This window comes from Pinus tabuliformis, chromosome 1_2 (genome assembly GCF_031772625.1).
Source record: "Pinus tabuliformis cultivar Carrire ecotype Pingquan chromosome 1_2, CPIR1, whole genome shotgun sequence".
NCBI classification, from domain to species: domain Eukaryota; kingdom Viridiplantae; phylum Streptophyta; class Pinopsida; order Pinales; family Pinaceae; genus Pinus; species Pinus tabuliformis.
In genome coordinates this window covers 80,503,581-80,530,404 of record NC_142298.1, presented here as the reverse complement: position 1 = coordinate 80,530,404, position 26,824 = coordinate 80,503,581, and the positions used below count along the sequence as shown (strand labels likewise).

The window sequence follows — 26,824 nt, the reverse complement described above, 5'->3', positions numbered from 1 at the left end:
TTTTGTAATTATTGTAGTCATTGTCTGTGTGTGTTTGAATGCTTTAATGATTTCATTTGCCAAGGTCAATAGATTCTAACCAGAGATATAAAGTTCCATCGGATAGTTGCCTTTAGTATCTATCTTTGTGTTTTTTCATTTTCTCCTTTAATAATCCCATGAATGCATTCCTTCTGAACGTTTGGAAAAGATAAATTGATTCAAAATTCATTTTGTTTTGATGCTCTGAATTAAATTTTCAAGGTTCTCAACCTGATCTTCTAAAGCCACCATAGGATTTATTGTGCATGCCTATAGTGGAAGAATGTTCTTATTTTTCTTCATCCATCTACAGCAAATGGAAAAGGTCTAGGATCTATTATCTACCTTGCCTTTATCAATGTTGATTAGACAACAAATTATCTTGGTAAACCTATCTAAACCCTAGCTATATAAATCCACCCAATGAGCTATTGATTTCAGGCCCAACCAAACCCTACATCAACACAACCTATCTAAATATCTAGCCATAGTCTAAAGGTCAGAGAGAGCCCTCTCTGGATGGAAGGGGCTAGCCTTCAATCTACAAGTTTGAATGAAAATGTTACCTTGGGAAATTTCTCCAATCGCCAAGAGAAACTTTCTAAGTGCTAACATCTAGAAAGCCATAATGGTTTTCCTTCTAGGTTAGTATCATCTGAAGAGGTATGCAAAGAATGTTCTAGCCGTACCTACAGATTAGTAGCAGCTAGAGGACTGCAATAAAGAGATGGCTAAGGCGAAAAGGATGATCCTCAATGGAGTTCGAGATCATATAGTTCTACATCTATCTAGCAAGAAAACTGCCAAAGAGATGTGGGATGTCATTGCAAAGCTTTTCCAGAATCCTTCCGAGAACCGGAAGATGTTTTTGAAGGAGAAGTTGAGGACTACTAGGATGCAAAAGGGTGAGGGAGTGACTCCTTATCTCACCACAATTCATAATCTTCGATATGAGCTTGCAACAATTGGAGAGACATCACCCAATAATGAGCTAGTGCGTACAACTCTCAACGGTTTCATCAAGTGGACAATGTTCATTCAAGGTATTATTAGACGAGATTAGCTACCTGGTTGGAATCGATTGTGGAGTGATTTCACTTGGGAGGAGATAAGGCTTGCTCTTGTCAAGAGTAATATCAATGACAACAGTAGCAAATGACTAAAGAGTGTGAAAGATGAGGAGAATGTACACCTTGCATTTAAAGGAAAGGCAAAGATAAGGCTTGCTCTTGTCGAGAGTAATATCAATGACAACAGTAGCAAATGACTAAAGAGTGTGAAAGATGAGGAGAATGTACACCTTGCATTTAAAGGGAAGGCGAAGAAAAGTCTCAATCAGGGACAAGGCTCAAGGGAGGAGAAAAGAAGAAGAAATATCTGCCAAAAATCAAATACTTCAAGTGTGGTGAGTTTGGTCACTAGAGTATCTAGTGTCCAAAGAATAAGGATAAGAAGGGGGAGCAGCGAACAACAGCTTGGGCAGACATAGATGATTTGTCACTAAATTGGAGGACAAATTTGCCATATATGTAGCAAGACCTCCAAGGGAGGTGGAGAGACCTTGAACTCTAGTCCCTAGTGTTGCAGAGATTTGGGGAGGGTCCAAGGAGGATAGAATCGAACATGTGTTTCCTCATGGATCAGTACCCTTGCTACAAGGACCTGCTACAAAGGCCCACAATTTTCGGTAGCAGTTGGATCGTATTATTCAGCAAGCACAATCAAATTCAGAGGGACAGTTGCAAACTTAATAGCAGTTGGTTACCGTGGGGCGCAATGATAGCGCAACGCAGACAGTTATTCAGTAGAAAAAACAGTGTTAGTTACAAGCAGAGACTCAATGGACAATTGCAGAGTTAGTTGTTGGGATTTAGTTCTCAATTGCAATAGTTGCAGCAACAGAAGCATGAGATCAATTGCAACGCATAGCAGCATTGACAACAGTGCAGGATGGCACATTGCAGCGTTGGTAACAGTGCAGGATAGCACAATGCAACGTCAACAACAGCATCGACGCGAGACAGCTCAACTATAGGGCTAGCAGATGAATTAGAATATCCACAATTGCTTGATGGATAGTAACAAATTGTTACAGATGTCAGACATCAATAGTGTGAGGGAAAATGTTATGGGAGAAAGACAGAAGAACACCTTTCCCTTGGAGGAAGTGTTAGTTTTTATAACATTGGACAGGTGTTCTAGTCTCGATTTGTGTCAGAGAGGCTAAGAACACGAGATCTTCAAAACCCAAAATAAAAAATAAAAAATCATGAGATAAGCTTGCAAAACATCTTAATTAAATTAATTAACCATCATTTAAATTTGTCCTTAGTCTAACTCAGAAACACTAGTTAATTAATAGGAATTAATTAAGGAATGTTAAAAATGCTCTAAAAACTCACACAAATTGAGTTTGAGATGCTCTCAAGTCTTTGATGGAGATCTAATCATGATCATTGGTTCACCAACAAGAGATTATAAGAGCAAGTCGATGGAGTTGGGAGATAGACACATCAAGAGAGTGAGTTCCTTGGCAAATCGAGCTATCCAGCGGCAAAAGTCGAGCAGGAAAGAAGAGTTCAAGCCAGAAGGGACGCAAAGGCAACAAGCTCTGGTGGATTTCCAATGTCGGAGAGTCAACAACAGGACGGTCGAGTTATTCCTCAATTGCACAGACTCACTGAGGAATAACTCATCCCCCCTACTATTGACTCTTCGGCACTAGAAATCCACCAGCCTGCACAAGCACCTTCAAAGGATAGTTCGATTTAGCTGGAGAGGAGGTTGATTCAAGTGCTAGTCGCTGAAAGAAGTTCCACGAGGCCAAGCAAGTCATCTTCTGAGGTTGAGTTAGACAGAAGAACAGAAACAAAGCAGCGCCACAATGAATGCAAGTAGACTCTGCACAAACGCTGATGCAGGGGTTCGAGCAACGCAATTAAGAGTCAATTTCGACGCTGAGATCAATTGTCGGGTGAGACAAATTGTTTCACTAATATTTTGGCTAGATTATTTTGTTGAAGATTTCCAATTTGGGCATCCAAATATTGTACTTAGATTTTGTTGTTGCATATAATAAAATAAATCCTCATTTGTTGCACCAATTTTCCCAGTTGGGTTTTTCTGAAGATGCTTGTCCAAAACATTGGTGTCATTTTTTTGTGTGCACTTTATTTTCCGCAGCATAATTTTATTGTGAAAACTTGCAATGTGATTTATTCGTTATTTTCCGTAACAAATAAACTGCATAATTAATCAATTAGAATAATAAATTCCAGTTGCTGCATTTCAAGGAATTTTCACAAGAACCTTAAGGAATTCATATAGAGCAAGGCTAAGAGAGGAAGAATGCATCAATTCGATGAGGAAATGGAACCTGCGCTAGGGACACAAAAAAACTAGTACATGTTTGGAGGATGTTGTTAATCGCCATGCTCAACACTGATTTAAATGTTTTTTAGGATATGTACCATAAAGAAACAATGGGTAATTTTGCACAAGGATACGGGAATAATAAATTCCAGTTGCTGCATTTCAAAGAATTTTCACAAGAACCTCAAGGAATTCATATAGAGCAAGGCTAAGAGAGGAACAATGCATCAATTCGATGAGGAAATGGAACCTGCGCTAGGGACACAAAAAAACTAGTACATGTTTGGAGGATGTTGTTAATCGCCATGCTCAACACTGATTTAAATGTTTTTTAGGATATGTACCATAAAGAAACAATTGGTAATTTTGCACAAGGATACGGCCATTCTCTGTTTTGGGCAAGTATCCAAACTGCATATATGGAGCCTATCAGCACTACCATTCATAAAACATCACTGCAATCGTACACCTAGAACACCAATATTAACAAAAATTATCTCTGAAGGTTTAGGCACCCAGTATTTTCCATTTTCCTATGTAAGCATGAAAAGAATACCTCAATTTCACCAAAACTAAATTTATTTTCCCCTAAAGGAAAGATAGAAAACAAAATAAGACAGCAGTGCTGAAATCTCTTGTTTTTTCCAAGCTTTTCATGTTTGCTGATTCTTCCAAGTTTTTCAGGCCAATAGTTTCCAGTAATATTTTTTGCAATATATTCTGTGAAATGGTATTTGCAACATTAAATGGAATACTTTGAGCCTTACAAGAAAAACCAAACGGTGATATTAATTCCAGATTAGTCCCAAATGCATTGCATATCAAGGTCCAGATACAATGCTGAGCTACTGTTTCACCGGGCCTTTGTTCCTCTTGGCCACAATAAACAGAAACAAGCTTGGTAGTGACTCCTCGATATATGCATACAAGTGAAATCGAATAAAAACTAGAAATGAAAACAATGTCGTCACATCCATTACAAACATCATGATAAATCTAGGAAAATAGTATACTCATTTCTTGAATGAGGGGCTAAATGGCCAAGAAAGTGAATTAGCTAGACAAACTGTCAGTTTCCCTGTGCATTTTGAATTTTCAATTACAACCATATGCAGATTCACACTCTCTATGCCCGACAGATCCCAAAAATGACCACAGAAGCAGCAACTTCTTATATTGCAATATTCCTGCGTAAAGAAAATAAGTTGCTCTGTAGTGCATCCAGTTAATATCCGATCAGTTCCGCAGAGAAATTTAAACTCTTTTCAAATTTTAACAAAATTGCTAACTGTTTTTATGCTGGACACTTTTGCCAAATGTCCAGAATATGGCAAAGAGAGCAACAAGTCACCCATAACACTTTAGTGCCAGTTTCGTTTGTCAGCCCAGTCACTGAAATTAGATACCAAAATGCTGTCAATAATATATAATATATATATGGACAAGAAAAAGAAAAAGAAAAAAAAAAGTATATATATATATATATATATGCAAGTTTACGTGATCTGTCAGAGGAATCCATTTTGGATTCCACACTCATCCCTAGATTAAGAATCAGAGAATCAGGATGCTAACCCTAATGTTTTTTTTATATAAATATGTATTTAGAACAATTCTATATTGAAAAGAAAAGTGAAAGAAACCTGAAATAAAAGATATCAACTACTTAGCTCACTCATATTGCCAATTGCAGAATGACACAAAACCACCAAGTTAGTTGAAGAATTAATCATTGCAATTGCTTGCAGACTGCATCATCAAATATTTAGGGCATAACACCAAAATAATATTGGCCATGATAGAGAGCTGTGAGAAGATTTCAAGACGAGCGACAAAACTTACCAGAAAAAAACTGTGCTGTGCGAGCACTTTAACTTCAGATTACCAAACTACGATAATACATAAGTGGAGATGACTAAATACATATAGAGACCCATTAGATACAGAAAGACATTCCATGTGAACTTTAACCTTTATGATGAGAGCTATAGTTCTCTACAACACAGATTACACTAAATATAACTCACTGGATAAAACTACGAAAATGCAATATTGATATAAACATGATGATCACAACTAATCTAATGCTAACTTTAAAATGCTCAGCTGGGGCACTTGGAAACAAATCGCTCAAATCTTGAGCAAGTTAACGAATAATTATGTAAATGGTGTGCTCACTGTTCCTGGAGATGATGATATTAAAAATTGTTCAAAATATGCAGCTAGGGGATAAATCTGCCACAATTCTCGCAATGGGATCCAGACACTTTACCAGAACAGATCTGATCCAAACTACATTTTAGAATAAATAAAAATGAAAATATCAAAGAATCCAATACAGATCCAAAATCCCAAGATTCATAGAAATGGGAGTGGGTGCAAGGTGCCCTAAGGCGAAGCCTGTAAGAATGAAAAATAAGTGTTCAAACGGTCTAATATGCAAGGTAGTTTATTCTGAATTTGGTTTACAATTAGACTCGCAAGAGTCAGAAGAAAGAACCAATCAAGTAATTAAGCATCAACCACTTCAATAAATTAACAAGTCTGCATCAGAACTTTGAAATTACGTGCAGTTTTTCCTGAAAATCATACAAAAAAGCAGGAGCAACTCTGTAAATCTACAATTTTTAATTAAAAGGTACACATCACATTTACTGTCATCTTAATTTCCGTATCTAATTCAAGTTATGGAAGTGTATCAGATCTTGAATTACCAGATCAGATCATGTTAATTATTTCACATTGAGGCTGATTTCATATTTGGGATTGGATCCTATTTGTAGTGCTAAGTTTCAAATACCTACCAACACTACAATTATAGAGAGATGAAAATGAGAAGGTTGGAGTTCTGACCCTGCCCATGCATGGCAGGTGCATTTTGAACACATGAATAACATAAACAGACCTGCACTGCTCTCCTTAACCAGAAGAAAGGTAGCATGTCAAAAAGTTAAGGAAACAATTTTGGCATAAAAAGAACTTGCTGGCACTCCCATCATTGGAAAACAGCACTAATTTAGTTGATCTCAAAATAATTGAAATCATTTAAATGCCTGTGAAAATGCTCTAGAAAATTTTTATCGACCAATCCTCATCAATCCGTACATTTGGTTTCCGGACATTCACAGCACTAGGATATGATCCTTTTCGCAGCATTAGTGGGCCAGATTCTATGTCAACTCTCTGATTTGACGGTTCGACAATAGCAGTTTTTCCTCCCTTTGAGATTTGTGACTTTAATCCCAATAGTATAATTCTCTCTATGACACAGTTGGAAGGGAACAGTTTCTTGTCTGACTTATCAGGCGCAAGGTTCACTGATGTAAGTCTACCATTTGAGAACACAAATCGCCGATGGATGTAAGCCCCTTTTTTATAATCATAACTTCTCCCATCATCCACATAGAGCTCGCCTTCAGCCTCCAGTGTATGATTTAATGCTATGACCTGAAGAACATGAAACAAAAGGCAGAGATTAGTTTAAAAGACCCAGACTGGTTGCTATATCCCACATGCATACTGCCAGCAGAAATCATGCATTTGTATTATACTTTCTACATTGAGACCCACGAACTTGAGCTCCTATATTTTTTTCAGCAGAATAAAAAATATGCACATAGTTTTAACGTCATCTGTATTTTTAGCAAACATTTCTAGACTTTGTAATAGACAACCTGCAAGTTCAATGTTCAGCTTGACTGCCCAATAAACTTTCTCAAAATATTTCTTGAAACCATCCTAAAACATGTTGAGATTTGCATAGGCATATGAGAAAATTTCAACTATAAGAGAATTTTTATAGTAGTATTGACTTGAAGTAACCCTTAATTTATCAGTGCATTTAATCTAATAAACTTCATTTGCTTATATTTTCATAACAACCCGTTAACTAAACATGCAAGGGACCCCAAATAACAATGTCAAAAACTGTCATAATTGTAACTAGACTGAAACTTTAGATGCACGGCTACATATCGTGTCCAATTGAATCCAAGAATTACAATAATCTGTATGAACATAGAAGGAACAATGACATCCAAAGACGGATGCTAAAAAAATAGTAATATACCGCTAAAATGAAATTAAAACATAATATTGTTTACAACGAAATCTAGGAATATAGATGATCCAAATGGATCATTTAAGAATCAAAATAACTAAGTTATTTTTCTGGCTATATGCTTGCACTTAAGAACACTTGTTAATTTCCATGGTTGAAGCCATTTTTTAAATTTGAGCCTGCTTTTCTGCTTGTTCCAGCACCAAACCTTGGCAGAAGCCAGCCTAAAGTCAATACCTGCAGAAGTCTGGCAATGCCTTCGAAATGACCAAGGCAAAGAGAATGTGTAGTTTTCATTATGCAGAGGAATGGAATCATCAAAGCAAAGGTCTTAGCTCCACAAACCATGCAAAGCATGGGCAAAAGACTTAATATAGACTCTATTTCAATCCTTTTGCCCATGCTTTGTGTCAACGTTCCACCAAGACTTCGGGTTGGGGAGGCACGGGTGCAGGGAGACGCACAAGACTCTATTTCAAACCTTTTGCCCATGCTTTGCGTCAACGTTCCACCAAGAATACGAGACGGGGGGACATGTGGGAGTACCCTCAAATTTTAGGGAAATTTAGGGGGGCTGGAGAGACGTCAGGGTATATATATATATATATATATCAAATTCAATAATGAAAGCATAAATATATTGATACATACATAACTGAATTATCCATATTCATGGTTCATACTGGTACATACATCATTCATACGCATCACTCATCCATACACCATGAGATTAAATAATGAAATACATTGATCCATATCCATCATTCTAGAATCTCCATTAATTTGGAAATTAAATGTATCATTCATCATTCTAGAATGTAAATTGATTTAAAATTTAAATTTATCATTCATCATTCTAGAATCTTTACTAGTACTAAGCAAAATAGACAATAGTAGATATCAATTCTATCGGAACCGAACCGGTGATCAAATCAGAAAACCCTCTGAACCGAGAACCAGTTGGAATTGGACCGGAACCGGTAAAAAACTGGACCAAAAAACCAGTTGACCGAAAACACTTAAAATATTGAAAAGTTAAAGAAAAACAAATATATTCATGTGCATCCATATGAATCCCAGTGTTGTGAACATCCCGATTTTATCTCCAAATCACGCTTTTTTGGCCTAGCCGATGTTTGCCTATTTTTACCATTATTTTGATGGTATCTTGATTTCGCTGATGTTTTGAAGATTTTTACCGATATTTTCTGATTTTTTAGATTTTTTGGTTTTCCAAACCGTTGCCAATTTTATCTCGATGTCGATGTTCACAACATTGATGAATCCAAACCATTTATACACAAATAAGAAAAAGTTCTCATTTATATAGCATGTTAGGGTGCACATAACTAAAATAGCACCGAGTGCAATCCAAATGTGAACCAAAAATACATCAACATGCTCTAGATGGCCTCTCGCATCCAAAAGAAATCATGCAACAAAAAATACCTACATATCATCCAAATCATTACCTATATTCAGATCTTCATCATCAACCCTCTAAGCATTAAAATAAGATATAAAAAAACATAGCATTTCAAGTCAAGATTTTGTTTGAATGATGGGCACAATTTTAGTAGGGTCATGATAGAGGAGTTCGACAAACAATACCATTAACATCATGGTACATAGAGGGTTTTGTGCTCTCAATTAAATACTAGTTCCATACCCTCGTACATGAAAAAATCCAATGGAAACATTGCAATCCCCCCAATCCTGAAATCTTGAAAAAATGTTAGATCTGCTGGATTTTGAGTGAGATCTAAAATTCTACTTTCTCCATATGAAATCCAATGAGGTTGGAACCACTCTCAAACATCCTGAGCCATTACATAGTAATGTTAAAAATTTAAGTAAAAGGATGAAAATGAAAAATAAAGGAATTTAACATTACCATGAATTGCATAGCAATAATAGCGTCATAGGCTTGAATATTAGGCTTCCCCACAAAAAAATTTGAAACTCAAAAGGGGTGCTTCTAGGTGTCCCCCCCTTTGGGGGGGTGCGCCCAGAAGCACCCCTTTTGGGGAGACATGTTCCCTACAATGGGGAAATGTTTCCCTTTGTGTCTCCCCCCGTCCCAAGTGCGTGGGAAGTGTAGGGTGTGTGCACACCACCCTGGGTGACGCATCCCCGTGGAAGACTTTAATAGACTAAGGTAAAGCATGCGTGGAGCTTGTCACATGGATGATCAAAGCGTTCGTGGAACGAGTTAGAGAGAGATATTACCTCTGTGCTCCACATAAGGATAAGGAAAACAAACTTGGAATGTTAAGAAAATGAAGGAATGTAGATCTTCGGCCATGCAGAGGACTTCGACAAGGCAAGGGGAGCTCTTACCTCCTCACTCCATATTTTGTATTAAAGGCAAAGGTTAAGGCACAAAATCCAAGAAAAAGCAAGTGTTAATGCAGAGCTAGGAAGCAGCTCAAAATACAAAGCAAGAAGCAAGGGACTTAGAGAGGTCCACAATCCATGTTTCAACTAATGCAAAGTGCAGAGGCAATAAAAAGCTCGAGGCTCGGTTACTTAAGCTCTACCCTCTGCACACAATAGAAATCGACCTATGAACAAAGTCTTTGGTAGAAGACTAAAGTCCACTAAAGGGCACATCATAGGGTACCACATGTCCGCCATGAAGATGACCTACTCCAGTTCTGAAAAAAAAAAAAAAAAAAAAAAAAAAAAAAAAAATTGAAATGTTAAATGATTCTTGGGGAATTGTTCTAGAAATAGTTTGGGAGGTTGTTGGCCTTTTGGATACAAAGGAAAATAGCTAAGTAACCTAACACATGGATTCGGGATTTGTCGGATACGGGGATTCAAGTGTCACATTCAGACACGTTGACCCCCCGGAACAGGACACGTTCGGATACGTTATATATATATATATATATATATATATATATATAAAAATTAGATATTTCTTACACAAATTCTCATTAATGATACAAATTCATTGATTTCAAACATAGATCTTCATCTAGATGTAAGTTTTACTGTTTACAAAGAAAGTTAGTAACATTATAGCATGCATAGTACATACAAAATTCAAATACATGTCACATAAATGATAAATCAATGAATCATAAATTCTAAATTCATAAATGATAAATCATAATACATATTCAATTCATCAATGATCCAATAGGAGAAAGACAAGATAGTAAGATAAAGACATTGACAGTTGTAGTTTTCTCATTAAGTCATCAAAATCAAAATGTGTTACATAGATAGTGCAATGCCAATGGCGAATAGAAATAAAAAATACAAAACTACAAGTATACAAGCCTCAAGGCAGTAGGTAGCTCACGACTCATGAGTCATCAATCCTCATAGTCATCATCAAAATCAGCATCATTGTCCTCATCATCATGGTCACCACTGCTCTCCTCTACTGCATCCCCCTCCCATGTATCCAAAGTTGCCTCTGCATCTATTGGTGTCGAGGATGACCCCTCTACAGTATCACCATCATCAAATCTAACAAGCTCTAGCACTAGATCATTGAGATCCATGTTGGCCAATGCCAACTCAACACTGTTGTCCGGACCCATATCATCAGGAAAGATATCCCACATCTTTGTCTTTCCCTTCAACCATTTTTCCCTCTGCCTGTAAATAAGACGAAGGTTAGTGTGCACATACACCATTGTCTCTGCCCTGCACTGCTCGAGCCTGCTCTTCTTAACACTACAAATTCCCATATGTGCTCCAATTCCTCTCACAACAAGAGGATGAAGTCACCTGAGAGAGGAGCCTCATGGCTAACTGTTGTAGAGGAGGGATTGTTGCCCCATGATTTGTCCACCAAGAATAGGGCTTCTTAGCCCCCTATCTCTAATCACATCATATCCTGCAAATCAACCAGTGCCAATGGAAAACTCTACAAAGGCATCCTCTACCTCATCAAGCAATGTTCTATCCTGAAAAACCCGCTTGAATGCATATTTCCTCCCCTGTGAGATTTCACCATCCATGTGAGGAGGGAATCTGTGGGAAGGTCCACCATTCAGCCACTCATGGTTGTAGTATTTTGGGTTCAATGAGTGAGCCAAACAATGTAAAGGTGTGCAATTCTTGTTCCATCTGCTAACAAGAATATCCTGTATAATACCACAGAAGGCCTATGGTGATGTCTCATACTCAAGAGGCACTCACTCTGTAGAATAATGCTCCTCACAGACTCAATCATGGAATCCCATCCCTCATAAACCTCTCCTAGGATGGGTTTGTTTGTATCTGCAAATCAAAGCAAAGAAATGATAGGGTCCATGATCTAAATAATTAGATCTACCCTCTCCCACCAAGCATCATCTAACACTGTGTCCTTCACTCTTTTAGAGGCTACTTGATCTGTCTTTCTCCAAAAAGACCAAAACTCTAAAATAACCATGGTCCCAAGAGCGGTCTTGACCTCCCTCAACCTCTTCAACACAATGAATGAAGAGGCAAACCATGTATCCGCAATCTTCAACAATGATAGATTGTTGAACTCCTTGTAGATAGTGAGGGCATTTGTATGGTTTTGTACAAAGTTAAGGATATGTCGTGCATCCTCAATAATGTTACCAATCCAAAGCACATCAGAAGCAATGGATTTCAGTGCTAAGTTCAATGAATGGACAATGCAAGGTGTCCAAAAGCTTCCACAACCATGCCAGCAGCCTTGCAAATAGGTGCATTATCTGTAATGATTTGCACACAACAATCAACACCTACATCTTCAATAACTTTGATTAACAACTCACCCGTATATTGTGCATTCTTGTATTCTCAATTAAATTATTAGCTTATTTTAAATATTTCCGCAGTCTAAACTCAGGAAAAGGGGTTAATTAATCAGTATTAATTGAGAAAGATGTGAATCATCTAGAAACTCACACGGATCGACTCGGAAATAATCTTAGCCCTTGATTAAGTTTTAAACTTGGTTGTTGGAGGTCCAAAAGAAGATTATAAGAAGTCGATGGGTAGATGGAGAGCACACCAGTGCAGATACTCAGTTACCCAAGCAGTTCGATTTTCTCAGTAGCAGAGATCCAATAGAGAAGATTGCGCCAGAGGGTGAGTAGCAGGTGGCAAAGGAGGTCAACAACATTTCCAAATGAGGTCTTCCAGTTCCAAAAGAGGCAGTGAGAGGGTGTGCAAAATTCCCAGACGATCTGGGCAAAGACTGCGCAGGCATAGCAACAGACCAGTTCGATCTAGCTAGAGGAGCTAGTGATTCAGCAATTGGAGGTCAGGATTTTAGTCAGAGGAGCTGGTTGAACCTCCCACCATTAGTGGTTGAGCCAGCAGAGAGGTTCATCATACATTGCGTGTTAGGCCCCTATCTATTGTCATTGTATCCCTTATTGTTATTATTGTGCCCCTATTGTCCCCATATTGTTATTAGTATGCCCCATAGAAACCCACTATTGTTATTTTTGTGCCCTTATGTTATCACTGTTATGTCGGCTTGATTATATGTGACCCCTTAGTCTCTTATCTATAGAAGGGAGGTTTAGTCATTTGTATCATCCAAGAATTGTTCATTTGTGTAATGTAAAGGAGGTTACCCCCTCGAAGAGGCGGAATTCTAAGGTGTTGATCTATCTTTTCTATCTTTTTGTGAGCTAGTTTCCTAACATTTGGTATCAGAGCCTTGGATTCTAGGGTTTCGCTACTCCAAACAGGGCATCGTGGCATTTTCGCTTTAACTTTATTCTGCGATGTTTCAAATATACAAAAAAAAACCATTTGAGCCGAAATCGTTCTGAACTTCGGGTCCAAATTTTAGAGCTTGTCTCGCTATATTTGCGGAGATATGATCTGAGGAAGTTAGGGTTTTTGCAGCCTCCCGAATTACATTCCAAACAGGTGACCTGGGGAAAATCGTCATAACATTTGTTTTGAGCATTAGATTGAAATTTCGTAAGAAGTTTCAAAAAGATGACGACCTATAGTTTTATCACAGGTTTACCCAAGTCCGAAGGAAAGAGTGTCATCATGGTGGTAGTTGACAGACATACCAAGTATGCACACTTTTGTGCATTATCACATCCATTTAAAGCCAATACAGTTTCTACTGCATTTATGGAAACAATTCAAAAGCTACATGGAAACCCAAATATTATTGTAAGCAACAGAGATCCCATTTTCACTGGAAATTTTTGGACAGAATTATTTTCTTGTCTCGGTACTCAGTTAGCTCATAGCTCATCTTATCATCCTCAATCTAATGGGCAAACTGAGATAGTAAACAAATGTTTGGAAGGATATCTTCATTGCTTTGTATCTGATAAACAAACACAATGGGTCAAATGGTTGCCTTTGGTTGAATGGTGGTATAACACTTCCTTCCATATTGTAGCAAAAATGACCCCATTTATGGCACTTTATGGATATCATCCACCATCCATCACATCATATTTAAGAGAAAATTCTAAGGTTCAAGCAGTGGAACATCACATTGAGCATCAACAACAAGTCCTCCAACTCTTAAAGGATAAACTCACATTGGTGCAAAATAGAATGAAACAACAAGCAGATCAACATCGCAGCGAAAGAAGTTTTGATGTAGGTGACTGGGTATTCCTACGGCTACAACCATATAAACAAATGTCCCTCAAGCAAGCTAAGAAGGATAATAAACTATCACCAAAGTATTATGGTTCGTACAAGGTGTTGCAAAATATTGGTACTATGGCATACAAATTGGAGCTTCCTGCAGCTTGCCGAGTGCACCCAGTTTTCGATGTTTCATGTTTAAAGAAGGTTGTAGGTGACAAGCTCCCAGTTCAAACAATATTGCCAGAACTTGACAAGGAAAGAAAAATCATATTGGAACCGAAAGCAGTCACAGAAACAAGAACTCGACAGCGAAGAAATCGATCAATTTCGGAGTATCTCATCAAGTGGAAGAACTTATCCGCTGAAGATTCCACATGGGAGGATGAGAATTTTATACAGAAACATCCAGAACTACTCAAGTGTTGAGGACAACGCTTTTCGAAAGAAGAGGGGCATGTTAGGCCCCTATAATACTAGTGATTCCCCCATTACTATTGTCATTGTATCCCTTATTGTTATTATTGTGCCCTTATTGTCCCCATATTGTTATTAATATGCCCCATAGAAACCCACTATTGTTATTTTTGTGCCCTTATGTTATTGCTGTTATGTCGGCTTATTATATTGTGACCCCTTAGACTCCTATATATAGAAGGGAGGTTTAGTCATTTGTATCATCTAAGAATTGTTCATTTGTGTAATGTAAATGAGGTTGCCCCCTCAAAGAGGTTGAATTCTAAGGCGTTGATCTATCTTTTCTATCTTTTTGTGAGTGGGTTTCCTAACATTGAAAGATGCAGAGGAGTTTATTGGAGCTCCTAGGATGAACAAGAGACATCACAGACACCCTGACAGATACCAAGAATTGGTGGCTTGGGTTGCAGAACCTTCCAGCTTTCAGGAGGTCGCATAGCATCAAGTGTGGGTAGATGCCATGGTAGAGGAGTATAGCTCTATCATGACGGATGATGTTTGGGAGGTAGTACCGAGACCTAAGGATAGGTCAGTTGTAGGTTCTCGTTGGATCTACAACATCAAGTATGCTACAAACAATAGTGTGGAGAAGTACAAGGCGAGATTCGTGGAAAAGGGGTATGCACAGGAATAAGGGAATCATTATGAGGAGACCTTCGACCCAGTTGCCAGATACACTTCTATCCAATCAATAATATCCCCAGCAACTCAGATGGGGTGGAAAATTCACCAGGTGGACGTCAAGACAACATTCTTAAACGGGGTGATAAAAGAAGAAGTGTACATAGAACAGCGAGAGGGCTTCGAGACTCATGAGAGGTGCACTCATGTGTTCAGATTGAAGAATGCTTTATACAAGCTCAAACAACCTCCCAAGGCATGGTATAGTTGGATTGACAACTACTTGCAAGTTGCAACGGATGGGATTCGTCATGAGTGACGCAGACCCCAACTTTTCCTATTTGATGGTAGAGGGGGAGCCAGTCATCCTAGTATTGTATGTGGATGATCTCTTCCTGACAAGGTCATCGATTCTCTCACCTCGTATAGATAGCTCATCGGTTCTCTCATGTATCTGGTCAACACCAGGCCAGATATTTGTTTCGCAGTTAGTACCCTCAATCGGTTTACGGTGGAACCAAAGAGGGTACATTGGACTGCAGCGAGGCACATTTTGAAGTATGTGTGTGGCATAATCGAGTATGGGTTGAGATATACCCGAGGGGATGACGTCAGACTATGTGGGTTCACAAATGTTGATTGGGCAAGTAGTTCAGTAGATAGGAAAAGTATCTTTAGGTACTGCTTCAACGTTGGATCAGGGATGGTTTCTTGGTGTAGTAGGAAACAAAAGTCAGTAGCATTGAGCTCTAGAGAAGCAAAGTACATGGCAGCAAGCACAGCGACATGCGAAGCTATATGGCTTTGGAAGTTACTAGTAAACTTGTTCAGGCAAAGGATGGAGGCGACTAGTGTTTACTGTGATAATCAAAGTTGCATCAAGCTCTTTGAGAATCCAGTGTTTCATGACAAGTTGAAACATATACATATTTGATGTCATTTCATCAGAGATTGTGTGCAGCGTGGAACGTTCCTCATACAGTATGTTCCCACAGATGAGCATGTTGCAGATATACTCACAAAAGCTCTAGGGAGAGCTAAGTTCGTCTATTTCAGAGAACATATGGGTATGGTGGAGAACTCATTTCAATAGCAAGGACAATATTTTGGATGTTTCTCAGTTGCAGTAGTTGCAATTACAGCAGCAACATATGAGAGGGAGTTGCAATGCAGATGTAAAATTCGCAGCAGTATAGTTGTCAGAAGCAGCACAGATGCAACATCAAAGTTGCGCAGTGGTTGGTGAACAGTGGCAGTGAATCACAGTGGCTAGACATTAACAGCGTGACTGAGGGTGATACAGAGAAAGGGTGTTGTAGCAACAGTGCAGCGCTAGAACACCTTCCTCGCTCAGAGGGAGTGTTAGTTTTTGTAGCATAGGAAGTGTTCTAGTCTCAAAACTTTGTAGAGAGGCTAAAACACAGGGTTTTCCATAACCCATAAATCGTTTCTGGAAATTCCACCTAGAAGCGTCTCAATTAGATTATTAGCCTATTTTACCGAAGTCTAACTTAGGAAAAAGGGTTAATTAATCAAGTATTAATTGAGAAAGGTGTGAATCATCTAGAAACTCACATGGATCGACTGAGAAATAATCTTTAGCTCTTTATTAAGTTTTAATCTTGGTTGTTGGAGGTCCAACAAAAGATTATAAGAAGTCGATGGGTAGTGGAGAACACACCAATGTAGATACTCAGTTACCCAGGCAGTTCGATTTTCTCAGTAGCAGAGATCCAGCAAAGAAGATTGCTCTAGAGGGTGAGTAGCAAGTGGCAAAGGAAGTCAATGGCATTTCCAGAGGAAGTCTTCCAGTTCCAAAAGAGGCAGTGAGAGGAAGTGCGAAATTCCCAGAGGGTCTGCACAAGGACTACGCAGGCATAGAAGCAGACCAGTGCAATCTAGCTAGAGGAGCTAGTGATTGAACAATTGGAGGTCAGGATTTTGGTCAGATGAGCCAGGGAGTTAGTTCCAGAGCCAAACAAAGACAGAGCTAAGGATTTCAGAGTTTTCCAGAAGCAGTTGCAAAGCAGACTTGGTGCAAGTTCTGCACAGAGGTTAACTTGAATATAATCTCAACCGTTGATCTCAAGTGAGGCTTAGGATTTAATCCTAGCCATTGATCATTTAGTAGATTAAAGTTAGGGATTTTGGCTTAATGAAATTACAAAATAAGCCTAAGGAAGAGGTGAAGACACACTATTGTTGAGAAAACAATTTTCTCAAGAGTGAGAGGCTCGAGTAGACTAAGAGAAGTGAGGAAAATTGCAACAGAGAATTTCCATAGAAATTTCAGAGAAGCCCGCTAGTAAAGAGAGAGGCTGAGTCAGCTGAAAACGAGGGCCAAAATATCTAGAGGCTGAATCTCTCAAGTGCTCAAGGGTCGTACAAGGGAAAAGAGGGAAGCCAAATTGCTGGTGAGGGAGGCTAAATTTCCAAAAGTTGAGTTGCTTTATTAGTGCCAGTTTCCGAGGTCGATTTCATCGAGGCCAATTTTTCCCAATGGGGCCAAGTTCCAGGTTCTCAGCAATTGTATTTTTCCTGTGTATTCTTTGTGGGTCTAGGCCCAAATTTTACTAAGAAATTTAATATGAACGAAGATTGTGTTGGGAAGAAAGTTTCTGTTGTAGCGTGATTGACTTCCTTATTTTATTTCCGATGCATTTTATTTTCTGAGTTAATATACCACTGGATTTACTTTATCAGCAATTTCAGAAATTTGAGATAATAAATATTTTCTGGGTTTTTAATAAATTGTTGAAATAAAGAAAATCAGATCTGCTTTAAAAGAATTTAGCAGGTTTCACCTTTGAATAAATCCCTGTACTCTCTCACTCACTCTCTCTCTCTCTCTCTCAGTTACTCAATTGCTCATTGTGTTGAAAGCCTCTATGTCGCCTTGTCTTTATACTTTTAGCGAATAATCTATTTTTAGCATTCATCCTAGTCTAAGTCATGAATGAGATACAACTTAAATTCAACCACTAAATATAAGACTTTCAATTCTTTTTATTGAATTGAATTACAAAATAAAATTATTTTTTTTAAAATGGAATCAGTTTTTGAAAATATCTCAAACTACTTCTCACATATTCACACTAAAAATGTGGAGAAGTTCCTATCTAAGATATAATTCTCAACACTCCCTCTTAGCGAGGAAGGAATTTTGCGCCAATCCAACTTTGCCTTTGAATGCCTCAAACTTCTGTTTTCCGAAGGGCTTGCTTAGAATGTCAGCTACCCATTGATCCATGGGAACATGTTGGAGTTTCACTACTCCCTTCCAAACCCTATCTCAGATGATGTGATATTTGATCTCTCAAAGATCTTGATACAACTTTGATTATCACATAAAATTATTGTGGGCTCCAATCCCTAATCAAGCAGTCCTACAAGTAACTTGCAAAGCCAAGTGACCTCAAAACTAGCAGTACTAGCTACCATGTATTCTATCTCTGCTAACCTAATTGCCATGGAAGTCTACTTTTTGCTAAACCACAATATCATTATTGATCCCAAGCTAAAGCAGAACCCTAAGGTGCTCTTCCTGAATACTACACTACTAGACCAATCTAAGTTTGAATCACTCTACAACTTCTCATTGACATCTCTAACATATCTCAAACCATACTCCATTGTGCCCCTCAAATACCTAGGAACATGTTTTGTTGCTACCCGATGTTCTCCTACCTTGACTCCACCATGAATTGGCTCAAGGTGTTCACTTCAAAACATATATCTGGCCTAGTGTTGACCAAATACATCAAGGAACCTATCAATTGCTTGTACATTGTGGGATCCACCAAATTTGAATCTGAAGTTGTCACCTTCTTCCACTTTATGATCATGGGTGTGGCCATGGGTTTGCAGTCCTCCATCTGAAACCTTTTTGGAACTAAATTACATATTTACCAAACCTCCAACCCTAAGGAAAATCTCCCCTAGTCTATATCAAACCTCCAAACCCAATAAGTAATGCATCTGTTATATAAAAATTAGTTAGTTAAAGTAGTTACTAGGCAAAAGGTGTGATCAAAGATCATGCCCATTCACCAAGAGGCACCCAGGGCAGTATAAAGCCAGGGGCCTCCCACAAATTATGATCATCTTCTATCTTTTAATAATAATAAATATGAATGTGTTGAGTATTTGAATGTGTTTGTGCCATTTGGTATCAATGCAGTTGCCCCCAGGATGTTGTTATTGGGCCATCAGGTACTATTGTTGTGCCTGTTCGTCGCTGCTCCACAGTGAACACACAGCCGCCCACACCTGCGTTCTATTCCGTCGTCTGACTGTGTCATCACCACCAATTCTTCTGCACGTCATAAATCATTGCCGCCCCCAACCAACCGTAGCCCCCGTCCGCCGTCCTATCACTGTCCGTCGTCCGTTCCACTGGTCACTTCCCAACATTCACACCATCTGGCCATCATCCCCAACAACCTTTGCCATAGGATCGTCCTCTTCTGTGCTCTCTGTCCGTCGACCCCTCCGGACCATTCACTTGTTTTTTCCTTCTGTCGTTTCATCGTGCTGTGGGTTTGAGCCGCATCTTGTCAACAACTATTATGACCACTGGCTGCCTTTGCCTTCTCTGTCATCCCCGATTTCTTCCACTGTCCTTGTCTTCTCCGTCGTCCTCCCTCTTCCTTCTCCACGTCGTCCATCATCTTCCGTCCACCATCGCCATCTTCCATCCACCATCGGCCTTTTTACTATTTACACGAGTCACTCTATAACTATATTATATAGCTATAAAAAGTGATATTTAAATAAATTATTATATATTTATAAAACTAAAATATATAATTATAATTATAATTATTTTTAAAAAAGGTATTATTTTATTTTAAAAAAATAACTTAAAAAATAATAATAATAAATAATAAATAAAAATCAGTAAAATTAAGGAAGAAAGTTAAGTTGGCGAACAAAAATACACCCCCACAAACCCATTCAATGTCATCGATGACAATGACCGATTTCAGCAAAAAATTGATTGATTTGGAGAATAGGATTACTAGCCACTCCGATGATTTCAACCAAAAATTAGTCGATCTCGAGAGTAAGGTTATCGGACATTCTGACGATATCAAGAAGCTACAGGATACGACAAATCGAATAGAACAATAGCTCGGGCAGAACTATATCAAATCTGAAATAAATCATAATCAGACAATGTCATTGTTGAACACTTTGTGTGACAGGATGAAGGTTACACCCGAACAACTACTCCAAGATGATGGAGGTAATCAACAGCACAATTCATCAGATTCAACAAATTCAGCAGATTCTCATGAAAAAGCGGAGTCTCCAAAAAAATCATCCACGCACCATCAAGGAAATAGTAATGCGACTTTTTCAAATAAGCAGCTCTGGAATACATTCACCAATCAATACCCTCTTTTCGCTCCACCATTAGTGACGTATCAACAAAGATCAAAAATCGACCTACCCAAATTCGATGGTAACAAAAAATGCAGCGTTGCATCGCTGAATAAAGCAAAAAAATATTTCGAGATTTACGATATTGACAATGATGATGAAAAGATTAGACATGCTTCCATGAAAATGGAAGACGAAGAATATAATTAGTATATGTGGTGGAAGAAGACGACAATCCCCATTAGTTGGAGAAACTTTAAGGATGCATTCTTTAAAAGATTCCAAGGTGTAAAGGAAGAAGAGTTATTTGCAGCACTCATCAGATTGCAACAAAAAGAAAATGTGGATAAGTACACTCGAGAATGGGAGACCTTAGCAACACGAGTACCTGGGTTATCAAAATCTCGTCTAATTCAATCATACATCTTCGGACTTAAAACTCATCTACGAGTAGAACTTGAGCTTCATGACATTACATCAATAGAAGCAGCAAAACAAAAAGCAAAAGTTGTTGAAAAGAAACTTGAATAGATACTGTGGTCAAAACTGGAAAAAGTATATTCGAGACAAAAAATGCCCTGGTCTATGAATAAGGATAAAACAATATATGTTCCATCACATCTTCGTGAAGGCGAAAAATCTAACGTGGAAATGCAAAGGATAAAAGAAGGCAAATGCAAACGATGTGGCAAGAAGTGGGACCCTAAACATAGGTGTGCTAAAGGAAAAAAATCAAAGAACCTATATAACTACAAAGCAACTAATGATTCAAACAGTGATGAATCAGATATAGAAGGAATAGAAGATGCCCCAAAATTCACTCCAAAATTAGATGATGAAAGTATTCCGCAAGTGTCACTATCAGCTACGACAGGTATATCACAACCCTAGACTCTAAAGTTGAAGGGATATATAAAGAAGAACAACTTAGTGGTTCTCATCGACTCTGGTAGCACCCACAATTTTTTAGATGTAACCATGGCAAAGAGACTCAACATTTTCTCATTCCACTTGCCCAATATGAAGGTGATGGTAGCCGACGGTAAGAAGATTGAAAAGGTAGGGAAATGTCATAAGGTCAAATTGCAGATTCAAGACTTTAATTTAGAATCCCCATTCATCACTGTACCATTAGGAGTAGATGTGGTCTTAGGTATCCAATGGCTACGAAACTTAGGCACGTACTCCGCCAACCATCAAGAGCAGTTCATAAGCTTTAACTAGGAAGGGCATAGGTACAAATTATACGGATTCCAAGCACTAGAAAATCAAATCATGTCATCATCCCAAATGATGAAGATGATTCGAAAAGGAGCACCAGCTTATGTAGTACAATGTCAACAATTAGAAATGTTATCTACAAACATGATCAGCGAAGAGTCACCAGAAGTCCAAGAGCTAATTCAGAAGCATGAAAAGGTATTCCAAGACCCGCTCATGAAAATGCCTCCTAACAAGGAAATCGAGCATACAATAGAAGTCAAAGCAGGATCAGACCCCGTCAACATCAAGCCGTATCAATATCCACATCACCAAAAGACCGAAATTGAGAGATTAATCCAAAACCTTTTAAAATGTGGGATCATCTCAAAAAGTAAGACTTTGTATGCTGCCCCATTGGTATTGGTAAGGAAGAAGGATGGATCATTCAGACTATGCATTTGATTATAGAGGATTAAACAAAATAACGATTAAAAACAAATTCCCAATTCCCTTTATCGATGAAATGTTGGATGAACTACATGGCGCAAAATACTTCTCAAAATTGGACTGAAGGTCAGGGTATTACCAAATCAAAATCAGGTTGGAAGACATACCCAAAACGGCATTCCGAACACACGAAGGTCACTATGAATTTAAAGTAATGCCATTTGGGTTAACCAATGCACCAGCAACATTCCAAGCCACTATGAACAAGTTATTCCGTCCATATCTTAGGAAGTTTGTATTAGTATTCTTTGATGATATTTTAATTTACAGTAAAACTTGGAAGGAGCACTTACAACATCTAGATAAAGTCAAAAGCCAGCTCCCTCTTACACTAAATAATTAGATGCTCCACACCTGTCAAAAATAAGTCATCAACATATAATAGTAGAATCACAGGTTCATTCTTCTCAACCTTGAAGTACAAGTTTGGATCAGCATCACTTTTGGAGAAGCCAAGTCTTGTCAGATAATTGTCAATTATAGTGTACCAAGCTCTAAGTGCTTGCTTAAGTCCATACAAGGCTTTCTTCAATCTACAGATGTGAGACTCTCTTCCATGAACTCAAAACCTTGAAGTTGTTCAATGTAAACTTCTTCCTCAACTACGCCATTCAGAAAAGCATGCAGCACAAGGATTCTAAGGAATGATGGCTGATTCCAGTGGGCTCATGAGATTGTTGAAAATATGCGCCTGGGGCTGGAAGGTACAGGGTACAAGCTGCCCAAAACAATCAAAACATTCTGAGTCCCTTTGCCCTCCGTTGTCTTTACATCCATCTGATGTAAATTCCAACCCATAGAAGAAGCAATAGAAATAATATATCTAATGGTAGTGTACCTGGCAACTGAAGCAACGGTCTCATCGTAGTCCTCTCCCTCTTTCAAGGAGAACCCTCTAGCCAAAAATCTTGCCTTGTATTTGTCAACACTACCACCCACTGCATGCTTGATCTTCTATACCCATTTGGAGGTCACCATTGATTTTCCTTTAGGTCTAGGCACAATCTCCCAAACATCATTCTTCGTAATCGATTTGTATTCCTCCAACATTGCATCCTTCCAAACTTGCTACCTGACTACTTCTTCATAGGTGAAAGGTTAAGAATCAATCAGATTAGTCATCAAAGTTGCATAACTAGAATACCTCTTTCGTCTCTTACTTTCCCTGAAGGAGCCGCGTGGAGTCGCATGTCCTTCTACTTCTTGCAAAGTGGATCTAAGCCATGTTGGTCTCTTCCTAATTTCAAGAACAATAATTAGATCCACTGGATTGCTAAGCCCTATTGGCTCTTCTTGATGATCACCACAATGTTTTGAAGGATTTGATAGATTAAAACCTTCTTTCTTGGGAGCTTCATGTTCTTCATCCTCATCAGAGTCCATAAGGACTTCTTTAGATTTCCAATAGGCCACATTCTCATCAAAGGTCACATCCCTACTAACTTCAACTTGTTTTTGTCTTGGAACATATATTCTATAGGCCTTTGATGACTCACTATATCCAACGAATATTCCTTTCTTTCCTGAAGGCTCTAACTTCCTTCTCTTATCTTTAGGTACATGAATATAAACAAGACAACCAAATATTCTCAAATGACCAACCTGAGGTTTATGTCCAATGAACACTTCTTTAGGAGTCTTGTCTTCCAAAATTCTATGAGGAATTCTATTTTGAATGTAGATGGTTGTCATAGATGCTTCGCCCCAAAGAAATATAGGCAAGTCTCGATCGTGCATCATTGGCTTAACAAATTCTTCAATAGTTTTGTTCCTTCTTTCTGCAACTCCATTTTGTTGTGAATTGTAGGGAACTATCAACTCCCTCTTAATCCCAACTTCTTTACGAAATGCAATGAGCTCCTTGGAGGTATATTCTCCTCCATTATCAAATCTCAAGGTCGTTATCTTCTTTCCCTTCAAATTTTCTACTTCAGCCTTGAATTCCTAGAACTTGTCAAAGAATTCATCTTTTGTCTTCATGAAGTAAATCCACGTCTTGCGAGAGAAATCATCAATAAAGGTTACATAGTATAAAGATCCTCCAAGAGACTTTACTGGCATTGGACCACATACATCAAAATGGACTAGATATAGGATTTCCCTGGATCTACTTTCGTTGCTTAGAAAGGCTTCTTATTGTTCTTCCCAACTGTTCATCCTTTACATACTCCTTCATGTTCTTCCTGCAAATCTAGAACAACTGAAACCATTTATTTAAGGCAAGCAAAGCTCTATAGTGGAGATGTGCATATCTCCTATGCCAAAGCTCACATGGATTAATGTCATTATGTACAAGTGCTTGAGTAGGTTGTTTCAAAAGTCTATACAACCTTCCTTCACGAACTCCAATTATTCTAGCAAAATCTATACTAGAGCCTTTGGGCCAAACAAGAACTTTGCCATCAACAAATGCTACTCTATCTCCTTTATCTTCCAAGCATGAAATAGAAACCAAATTCTTTTTCAAACCTGGAACATATAATATGTTGCTAAGATGAAAATTATCACCTAATTCTAGCTCAATGGATGTTTTCCCAATGCCTTTGACTACATGATTGTCGTTGTCTCCAAGTACCACATGTTGTGAAAGTCTCCTTTCCATTAGACTTGTGAGGGTGTCTCGATCTCCCGTCACGTGCCTTAAGGCACCACTGTTTAATAGTAGAACAAATAAGAGTAGAAAAATAGAAGAACTCTTTATTACCTAGATTTTCATTCTTAGACTTCTTTGGAAGTTCATCCAAGTCTGTCGTGGTAGCATGTTGGTTTCGCTTTCTCTTTTTATCATTTGATCTTTCCGGGCAATCGATTCTATAGTGACCAAATTTGCGACAATGATAGCATTGAACCTTTGGCATAGCTCTCTTTCCTTGAGGAGGAAATCTTATTTCTCAGGTCTTCATCATTCATTTCTTCTTCCTCCATCTTTTCCTCCACCCTCTTTGAAACGTGTTGCATAAGCTTGAGAGTCACCTTCTTCGGATCTTTGAGTCTTCCCTCTTGACATGAGCCTAAATTCTTCTTGAGTACATGTAGTAAATAGTTCATCAAACTTTGGAGCTTCTTTTCTGGCACATATTCATGTTGCAAATGAGTCTCGTGATTCAGGTAAACCATTAAGTGTTGTAGTCATTAATTCCTTTTCAAGAATGATTTCATCAATCGCTTGAAGTTGATCTCTCAATTGAGAAATCCTCATAAAGTATGAGGATATAGTATCATTCCTTGTCATTCTAACTTCACAAAGCTCATTCTTCAAACTTATTGCTTGACCAATATTGTTGATAGTGTACAATCCAATTAGGGCATCATACATTAAGGGTCAAGATTTGCAATATATGGGATCAAATGATCTCTGACAAAATCTATAATGATAATTCTAGCTATAATATTATATTTCTCAAATTTTAATCTTTCGTCATCCTTTTCGGGTTTAGTAACCTTTCCTTTCACAATGCCTAAAATATCATTCTTTGCAAGTAGGAGATCAAACCTTGTTTTCCAAGCCCTGAAGTTTATAGCTCCTTCCAATTTGATTTTTGCCTTCATATAGTTACCCATAGTCATAGACAAGCAAATAGATCTAGATGAGGTCCTTCTCAATGCTCTTCCTTGAAGCATAAAAACTATGGCTGAAGCAAGAAACTAATAGCTTGGAAACTTGAATGTAAAAATACACACAAGTATTTGTAAATAATAATTTATTAATATATATATAATGTATATGTGATAAATGTTACAATGAGGACCCGCATTTATATACCTAAGCAGGTGTCCTTTCGTGAATGGGCATGTCTTTTAGACATGCCTTTTCACTTAACTTAATGACTATTTAACCGAATTAATATTTGATTATTTAATATTTACATTTATTTTATTTATGTCACTTGTTATGAATTATATTCATAACATAGCCCTTTCCTTCGGAAGCTTTGTCCTCAAAGCTTTAATACTGTCGATTTTCTTTGCTTAGTGTCTGTCATCTATCTCGATGTATCTAATCTGGCCATCCTCTCGTCTTATAGCTCATCAATAATATTCCCTTATTATTTTTTTATTTTTATTTTTATTTTTATTATGTTATATATATATATATATCTAATAATAATAATATTTTTTAATAAGTCTAAATTTTTTTCAATTTTTTTTATAACTGTATTTTTTATTTTTATTTTAAATAACACTAATTTTTTTTAATAATAATAATATTATTATTATTAATTTTTTTAAATGATAATTAAATTAATTTTATATATATAATAATTAAATTGATTTAATTATATAATTAATTTATAACAAAGTGATTATAGCGTTGCGTTGAATTGAATCGTCATTTGACCGGCTTTGAAAAACTTGTGAAGGCCCGCTTAAACAGCCCGTGACTACGTCGACAAGATTCAATGGCGTTGAGCAATGCCGACGTATGGCGTGTGACCTACTATGTTCTCGCAGGCCGACGAGCTTGGTGGAGGGGTCGACAGCAGAAACAGTTGTGTCATTTTGATCGACAGGGATATCCCTGCATATAACATGACAGAAACACCAAAAAACTTGTAATGCACGTAATCCGTAACTTTTATGAGGCACCACAACCATTTGGATTATTCCACATATGTGGATATATTG

At 37.9% G+C, this 26,824-nt stretch overlaps 1 protein-coding gene across 1 annotated transcript in view; it reads right to left on the bottom strand.

Moving 5' to 3' along the window:
* Window positions 1-5,919: 5,919 nt before the first annotated feature.
* The window catches only part of RSW3 (Glycosyl hydrolases family 31 protein), a 104,221-nt gene continuing 83,316 nt past the window's right edge, over window positions 5,920-26,824 (bottom strand). The window contains exon 6 of the mRNA XM_089394742.1: window positions 5,920-6,840. Coding sequence (XP_089250868.1) covers window positions 6,460-6,840 — 381 coding nt within the window. The 3' untranslated portion in view covers window positions 5,920-6,459. The remainder of the gene's footprint in view (window positions 6,841-26,824) is intronic.